Raw genomic sequence first — 8,782 nt, 5'->3', positions numbered from 1 at the left:
TTTCACTTTCATCAAGAGGCTTTTGAGTTCCTTTTCACTTTCTGCCATAAGGGTGGTGTCATCTGCGTATCTGAGGTTATTGATATTTCTCCCACCAATCTTGATTCCAGCTTGTGCTTCTTCCAGCCCAGCATTGCTCATGATGTACTCTGCATATAAGTTAAATAAGCAGGGTGATAATATACAGCCTTGACATACTCCTTTTCCTATTTGGAACCAGTCTGTTGTTCCATGTCCAGTTCTAACTGTTGCTTCCTGACCTGCATATAGATTTCTCAAGAGGCAGGTCAGGTGGTCTGGTATTCCCATCTCTTTCAGAATTTTCCACAGTTTATTGTGAAATATTAAATTTTACTATTTCCTCACTAAAACCATATAGCTATCTGAGTCCTCAGATGCACATTACACATCTTTTATTTTTGTGTTGCTGGAGTTGAAGATCAAGTTAGTGCTGGTTAAAATTATGAAGCTAGGTGCTACTTTCCATTTTCCCTTCTTATCCTTTATTCCTCTCTCAGTGGAAAAAAAAAGAAAAGTATATCTGTGAATGTGTTGACCAATATTCTTATATAAGAAATATATTTTCCTTTCCTTAGTCTTATAGTTAGAGTCAGACCTAGAGACAGACCAGATGAGTGGTGAGTGTTTTTAAACATGTGTCTGCTCTGAATTCTAACATATCTTGTAGCTCAAATGGTAAAGTATCTGCCTGCAACGCAGGACACCCGGGTTCAGTCCCTGGGTTGGAAAGATCCCTTGGAGAAGGGAATGGCAACCCACTCCAGTATCCTTGCCTGGAGAATCCCACGGATAGAGGAGCCTGACAGACTACAGTCCATGGGGTCGCAAAGAGTCTAACACGACTGAGCAACTAACACTACTACTACTATCTGAATTCTTGATCACCGCTGCTTTCTGAGCCTCAAGTTAGAAAAGTCAGTTTTTGCCTTGGGTAAGCAGCATTTGAAACACTGTGATCAAATTATACAGCAGCTGATCTGAATTTATTGGCCAACTCCCTCCTCATCTCATGTCTCAGTCAAGTCCATCTCAAGAGCTCCCATTCAGAAAGTCCCCATCGACCCGCCTCTCTTTTTCTCCTGCCCCCCACCAAACCATTTTCTCTTTTCCTTTTATCCTTTTAGTTCCTTCCCTTTCAGAGCCAAAACTGAGCCACTCTCCCAGGAACAGCGGACCTGCTAGTCACAGGACGAGAGTCTGTCCTGTCTGAGCCCTCCCCTTGGAATGAGGGGTCCAGACCATATCCCCAGCCTTCACTCCCTGGGAGGGTAGGCTGCAGCACAGGAGACCTCTGATTGTTGGGAATTCTTAAGTAGGATCTTTGTCACTCCACAGTAATGGAGAAAAATGGCAACACTGCTAGAGTGTAAAACTAGCAAAGTGAAAACTCAGAATTTGGTTTGAATGTAAGAACATTATTAATGATAGCCACTTGCTCATAAGCCATTTGTTCCTCAGGCCTGATTACATTGGAATGGAAGCATATAATTAAATATATATGCCATTTACCCTGTTGTAAATTGATTTGATTTTAGTAGTAAACTGCCCATATCTGCTCACCTTTCACAACTTACTCATTTTACATGAAAATGTTGACATCTTTAAAAATAGGCTTTTGAGTATGTAATACTAGAAATGTTTTGCTTATCTTATTCTGTATTTCTCTGAAACCGGTTTTTTGTTTACCTCTTCCCAAGCATTCTGATCATCAGAGAGACTAGTGGGAAAACTTTAAATCTTTTTTCAGAAGAACCAGAACTCCAAGGTAGATTAAAGAGGAAAAAAAACAAAAATCTGCTAGAGCTAATATAGTCCATAATCATTTAAAGGAAAAATTGTTTTCTTACCTCTGATATCTCATCATTTAACCAAATATTCAGTTGCTCTAATGGCGCTTTACCTTTTAAGGAACACAGGCTGCTTTGAGAATGAGATTGAAAACTGTGGACCCTCCATCCCAGATAATATGCATTTGGGTGCAGACTGACCAGTCATTTTGACATGTGAGTTTCAGCAAGTTGTAATGGTCCCAGAGAAGTCCTTGGAGCCCAGGTTAAGAATTCTGTCCTAACTGAGTTGTTAGGACAACTAACAACTTTTGAGCTTCAGGACTAGCTTTTCAACCTCTCGTTTAGATACCTAAATAATTCTGTAAGCCCTTCACACTTGATGTATTTTGAAATGAATGATATTTCATGTTTCACCATTTTCTACCCCCAATACACACACACCCTTATGCTGGGTCACCTGTTCATTTGCTCCACTAGTAGAAGCCATCTGCGTGGCCTTTACAGCAAACAGTTGACCCATCCTCTGCTGCCCTATCCCATAAACAGTCAACCATTAAAATTTTAGTTTACTTCAAAAATGCCTCCTGAATCTGGTGCTCACATCTGTCTTTCTTGTTCAGCAACAGTCCAAGCCATTTTCTCTTTGAATCAAATATTTAATATCCTCCTAGCTGGCTTCCTGTCACCTCTTTTTTTTTTCTTTCTTTACACTGATGTCAGAGTTATTCTAATAAGTTAGTTTGAAAAATAACTACATCATCTTTTTCTTCAAGAGCTCTGCTACTCCCTCAGCGCCAGCTTGGAAAAGTTACAAATACATAGCCCAACAGCTTATCTGCCTTTCAAGTTCCCTTCACAAAGCTTCCTTGCTCCATTGTGCTTCCTTTTCCTTGAGAGCTCCCTCCTCTCACAAAATCTTACATATTCCTCAGGACCCAGATTAGTTGTCATTTCCTCTATGAAGCATTTTTTAACTCTTTCAGGTAGCAATTGCTCCCTCTTCTATGGTCCTACAACATTCTGTTCATAACTCAACTGCAGTCCTTATCCTTTGATTATAATCATCTCCTTATACGTCTGCCCCCCTCATAGCCTGTGAACTCGCCCATTGAGCTTTGTCTTTGTTTCCACAAGACTTTAGTTGCCCCTGGCATATAATAGGCAATGGCACCCCACTCCAGTACTCTTGCCTGGAAAATCCCATGGACAGAGGAGCCTGGTGGGCTGCAGTCCATGGGGTCGCTAGGAGTCGGACACGACTGAGTGACTTCACTTTCACTTTTCACTTTCATGCATTGGAGAAGGAAATGGCAACCCACTCCAGTGTTCTTGCCTGGAGAATCCCAGGGACGGGGGAGCCTGTGGGCTGCCGTCTATGGGGTCTCACAGAGTTGGACACGACTGAAGCGACTTAGCAGCAGCAGCAGCAGGGAATGCTTTTGTGTGAATAAATGTGTTCTTTACCGCCTCACTTTGGGGTTTGGTTTGTCATCCTAAGAGACCTAACAATTGTATGCAACGTGCATTGTCTTAAGGAAGGAAGGTAATTGTGTTTGGAAGTGAAAATACCAAAGTAAGTACAGTTTGGAATGCATTCCTTAGAAGCCAAAATTGAAAATTGCTCATTCCCTTTCCTTATTGTCAGTGATAATTGAAATGCGATGTCCTTTCATTCTAGTATTGGCGTCAGGTGTACCTGATCACCGTGCTTGCTATGATCCTGGCCGTGTTCTTTGCTCAGATCCATCCCAGTTACCTCACACAGCAGTGGCAGAGGCTGCGTTCTATCATCTTCTGTTCTGTTTCCGGGTATGGAGTCATCCCTACTCTCCACTGGGTGTGGCTCAATGGAGGAATTGGTGCTCCTATCGTCCAGGTAGGCTGAGTGTGGTCAGTATGTTCCCGTTCTTTTTGTCCTTTTAATTTCATTCCTTCGGGTAAAATAGTGTACTCCGGCCAAGCGGGTGGGTCTTTGTCATTTGAGGGCACATTTATAATTGCATAATGATGCAGTAATTTTTCACATCTATAGTTAATAAATAAATAAAACATACTCTGCAGCATAGATTCTAACTACTATTTTCTTCTGAGATGTATTTCTGTAAGATGATACATTCTTAACTGTTTTCTGTTCCCCTTGGAGTGTAAATATCCAGGTCCTCCCTGTAGAGGAGGACTCCTAAGTTTCCAGCTTTGTCAGCTGGGGCAAGGTCAGTGCCAGGAGAAGCAGCTGATTTGCTTGTTTGTGGAAGGGAAGGAGTTGGGAAGGATTTATTCTTGGACCTCTTGAGTCTGCAGTACCTGTGGGGTGTTAAAGTGGAGATCAGGTGTGGATTTAGCTCAGAGATTGAGACTAGTAATAGAGATTTGAAAATCTCTTGGCAGCTAGAGCCATGGGACCATATTCTACCCCGCAGGGAAAATATATTGAGAAATAAAAGACCATTAGTTGTTACGGGGAGAGCTGGAGTACATTAGGGAGAACCTCAGAATTCCTCAGCATTCTTGAGAAGGGAGTTAGAAGTAAGATCTAAATTCTTAGAGATTTGTATATAAATGCTCTAAGTATGTGCTAGGGAGTAAACAAGAATTTTTAACATAATTATGCTGAGAAATCTAGAAGAAATTGCATACACTTGTTACAATAGGACCTTTGAAATATGGAGATTTAAATGCAGGTTTTATTCAAAAGAATTATATTTTTTTAGAAGAGTAGAGGCTAATGGTAGGCTTATATACTATTGCTAACAGCATGGTGGAAATCATCTGCATATAAAACTAAAAAGAAAGGAAGTCTGGTGTAGTGAATTGAGTGATATGATTTGGCTGTGTTGCCAACTTGAGAATGAGGGTGATGCTTTATAAGACTAAAAAATTGGGATAAAGATGTGATAGTGGTGATAAATAACTTCAGTGATCCTGGTATCTGTGAAAACATCATTTTTGTGACAGTTTTGATGCCCAGGAAATAGAATGGAGAAGTGCCACTCTCTTAATAGATTCAATCCTAACCAGAAGTGAGTAATTGTTGATACAGAAGTGAATGTTTTGGGATGAGGGAAATGCATCTTTTTAAGCTTATCATATGGAGAAGGAAATGGCAACCCACACCAGTACTCTTGCCTGGATAATCCCATGGATGGAGGAGCGTGGTAGGCTACAGTCCATGGGGTCGCAAAGAGTCGGACACAACTAAGCCACTTCACTTTCACTTTCAAGCTTACCATAAGCTTATCTTGTTATTAAAGAAAGAGAACCAGACCTATTAGGCCAGTAGATTTTTAAGAAATTGAAAAAAATAAGTGTGAGGGAGGGCGGGGGGACACTTTCCTGTGTTCAGCAGTCTTGAAATATGGCTTAGGAAGACTGGTTCTCTAAGATGGAAATCTAATATAAACAGAGATCATCCCAGTACAGAAACAAAGGGAGACTTCCAGAGAAATTCTCCAGTAAGGTCTAGTTTTAAAAAGATGGAGAGAGAGGTGCTTGACCAAAGATGCAAAGTTCCAAACAGCTATCCTGGAGGTACAGTGGAGCTTTGTTCTAGAATGTTTGTAGAATCTGAGGTTGATTGTCTGAGAACATAGGTTTCAGGGGAGAGGGGCTCCATGATGGTTCTCGAATATGTGTAGAGGGAAGAAAAGTCATTTGTTTTATTTCTTAAATGGCTTCTTAGTAAATTAGGTTTATAATCAGAATTAGGAACAAGGTGTATAAATTAGAGCTGGCTGATTTTCTTAGGACAAGGAAAGCTTTCCAAGAGATCTTTGCACAGTAGTATTCAAGAGAATCATTTATCCGGGATGGTGGAATAGATATCACTGTTGGGCTGAGCCTCTTGGGTCTTTTCCAGCCACAGATCCCTGTTTAGTCTCTTTGCTTATTCAGCTGGTTACTCCATTCCCACATGTATTCCACGCAGGCACCCATGTTGTAAAAATGGGAGTTGGCTGCCCTTTGCACTTTCACCCTGTTGAAGCTTTAGCTGCTTTAGTGCCCTGACCCTTAGGGCAGTCTCTGTGTTCCACTCCTATGAAACGCTTCCGAAAGTATTGAGAGCTAGGTTTCTATTACTGGAGACTGTCTGTAAGATTCAATAGACTTAAATCCCACCTATGAATTCTAATTCTCTGTGTTTAATTATATTAATTAGATTTATAATATCAGTAAGTTGGAAGTTCAGTCACAGTCGGGAGATCTGTGAAAAACTGTGTTTTGCTTTTCAGGACTTTGCACCCCGTGTAGTTGTGATGTATGTGATTGCTCTTCTTGCTTTCCTGTTCTACATTTCCAAAGTTCCAGAAAGGTATTTTCCAGGTAGGTATATGTTTTTAGAATGGATTTATGACTTTAGTCTAAATGGTGGAGGTATATACGTCAGAGTATCAAAACAGATTTTTTTTCCCAATATTACTGATTATAGAATGGCTTTTCTCAAATGTTATCTAAAATTTGAACTCTCTGATGGCTTTCACAAACTTTTTCTTTCATTGTCACAATAGAAGTTGAGTCCAGTAGATAGGGTTACCACCATTTCACCGCACCATTTCACCACACCATTTCACTTCACCATTTCACTTCACCATTTCAATAGTGAGTTCTCAACCACTGCTTTTTTGTGGAGCGCTTTGTTCCACAAAAGTTGCTTATGCTTAAAAATTAATTTATATATGCAAGATTCATAAAACAAACTAGAAGCAAAGGAAAATAATAGGATAATGGAAATAAGCCAGGTTTAGGATTACTTCATAAGTATCTGTGGTAAGTTTCTATATAAGGCCCATCAGTCTGACTTTCAGCTTCCTGGCACCCAGTGGTGAGAGGAAATTAAGGATCTTCATGTCCCCAAGATTTACACAAGCCAGGAACTTAAGGACACATTTCCCTGCTTCAGTTTAGGTAAAAAAAAAGCCTTCTGATAGAAAAGAGCTAAGAGGACACTGGGTAAAGAGAATAATGTTCACCAAAGCATGTATTTGCTTGTTTCGGAGCTTCAGCTCTAGAGTCAGATGCTGCTGCTGCTGCGCTGCTGCTAAGTCGCTTCAGTCGTGTCCGACTCTGGAGTGTCCCACTGGAGTGGGTTGCCATTTCCTTCTCCAATGCATGAAAGTGAAAAGTGAAAGTGAAGTCACTCAGTCGTGTCCAACTCTTCGTGACCCCACGGACGGCAGCCCACCAGGCTCCTCCATCCATGGGATTTGCCAGGCAAGAGTACTGGAGTGGGGTGCCATTGCAGTCAGATGACTTAGGTTGAAATCCCCGGTCAGCCCCTCATTAGCTGTTTGCACTGAAGTCACACAAGATTTCTCAGGCCAGTTTCCTTCTCTGAAACGTGAAGATGATGCTTTTCTCTTGTGGGTATTAGATGAGAACGTGCACGTGAAACATTTAGCTCAGTTCCTCAACAGGTAGTGAGCCCTCAGTAAATGTTAGCAGCTGTAGTTCCAGTGCTCCCGCCCCAGCCCATAAATGAAGTAAGTGCCTTAGGAAGGGACAGAGTGGGGCAAGCGCAGGTGAGCTTTGGCGCCACTCAAGAATAACAGGAGACAGAGCCTATATAGTGGTTTTCTGGTGTGGGGGCTGGGAGTGGGGAGCTGTTTAAGTTCAAATTGAAAATTGTCCTCCCTCTCTCTTGGGTTAAGAACCTCTTCCACAGTGAATTGAAGATAGTGTGCCATTTGTCACATGAGTTGGGGAAGAAAAAAGGAAGAGAAACCATGAAGTAGAGAATGAATAGACCGCAGAACCTCAGGCATTCCTCTGGGCACATGACCTTTCGCTGTTTTAAATAAGGGTGGAATACAGAGAATTTATGTATAAACATTTGGATTTGGGAACATAACTCGGACATCTCCCTGAATTGAAGACCCACCCATGTTCTAGGCAGAGTCAGAATTCTCCTCAGAAAACCGTTCTGGTGAAATACATTTTCATATCACTTTATTAATAATGATTTTATTATGAATTTCTTCTTTTTCATACATACAGGTAGAAAATTAACTAATGAAAGTTCTCTACACTCGTGATTATAGCCATCATGTTTTTACGCCCTAAAATATTCAGATCAAAAGTTCTCAGTTGTCTCATACAGGACACCTATAAAAGGTCAAATGTTATGTAACTTAACTTTTCTCAAGATGAGCTTGACATAAAACGTGCCCCATGTAGCTGAGTGTGTGCTACATTTGTGCAGGGGAGAAAACAGAGTCCATGAAAAATGAAAAGTCTCTACAGATAAAAGTTTCAGGTGTTCATGAATGCATGGCTTAGAAACCTTGTCTGGCCGGTCCTCACTGAGGACCTGGCTCTAAAGAGAAGCACATTGTAGTCGTGGGGAGACGGGGGGTGAATACTGTGAAATCAAAAACCTTTCAAACCTAAGAGCTTCCTCTCAGCTTATGTCAGTTTGTTGTTGTTGTTTTTTTTTAATGTAAACATCACAGTGGCATTTGTTGGGTTCAACGATCCCCAAGTTCTCCATGGACAGAATTCAGTGAATCTGTGATATTTGCATTACAACCGATCAGGTTTATGATCCTCAGTATTTTATGCTTTAAAAATGAGTCTGAACTTCACTAGGCTGTTAAATGGTTCCATGGCACCAAAAATAAGTAAATAAATAAAAGTCTAAGAACAGAAAGGATTCTATTGACTTACACTTTAAAATCTACATACTATACTGATTATTGTTCTTGGTAGAGAAGACAGAAGGTTAGAGAATATTTATGTGACCATAGATGCACCAGGAATTACATTTCAATTTCTATAGTTCTGTATTTTGTTATTTTTCAGTATGCTTCTTACCTGTTATTTAATCTCCTTGGAATTTATACTGTAACCAGAGAGAAATTAATTCTCCTAAGTTGTCATTCTCTTTTCCAGGGGATCTTCCCAACCCAGGGGTCAAACCTAGGTCTCCTGCACTGCAGACAGATTCTTTACTGTCTGAGCCACCAAGGAAGCCCATAGAG

At 40.8% G+C, this 8,782-nt stretch overlaps 1 protein-coding gene across 3 annotated transcripts in view; it reads left to right on the top strand.

The window, feature by feature from the left end:
- Window positions 1-8,782, top strand: part of PAQR3 (progestin and adipoQ receptor family member III) — a 40,808-nt gene that overhangs the window by 11,546 nt on the left and 20,480 nt on the right. For all 3 annotated transcript variants that reach the window (XR_825773.1, XR_825772.1, XM_010845900.1), the window contains exons 4-5: window positions 3,490-3,687; window positions 6,038-6,128. Coding sequence is in view for 1 of the 3 variants with exons in the window: in XM_010845900.1 (XP_010844202.1) it covers window positions 3,490-3,687; window positions 6,038-6,128 (289 nt within the window). In the remaining 2 variants the exon portion in view is untranslated. The remainder of the gene's footprint in view (window positions 1-3,489; window positions 3,688-6,037; window positions 6,129-8,782) is intronic.

This window comes from Bison bison, unplaced genomic scaffold (genome assembly GCF_000754665.1).
Source record: "Bison bison bison isolate TAMUID 2011002044 unplaced genomic scaffold, Bison_UMD1.0 scf7180017864228, whole genome shotgun sequence".
Classification (NCBI taxonomy): domain Eukaryota; kingdom Metazoa; phylum Chordata; class Mammalia; order Artiodactyla; family Bovidae; genus Bison; species Bison bison.
The sequence above is the reverse complement of the archived record's forward strand: the minus strand, read 5'-3'. Positions and strand labels throughout refer to the sequence as shown.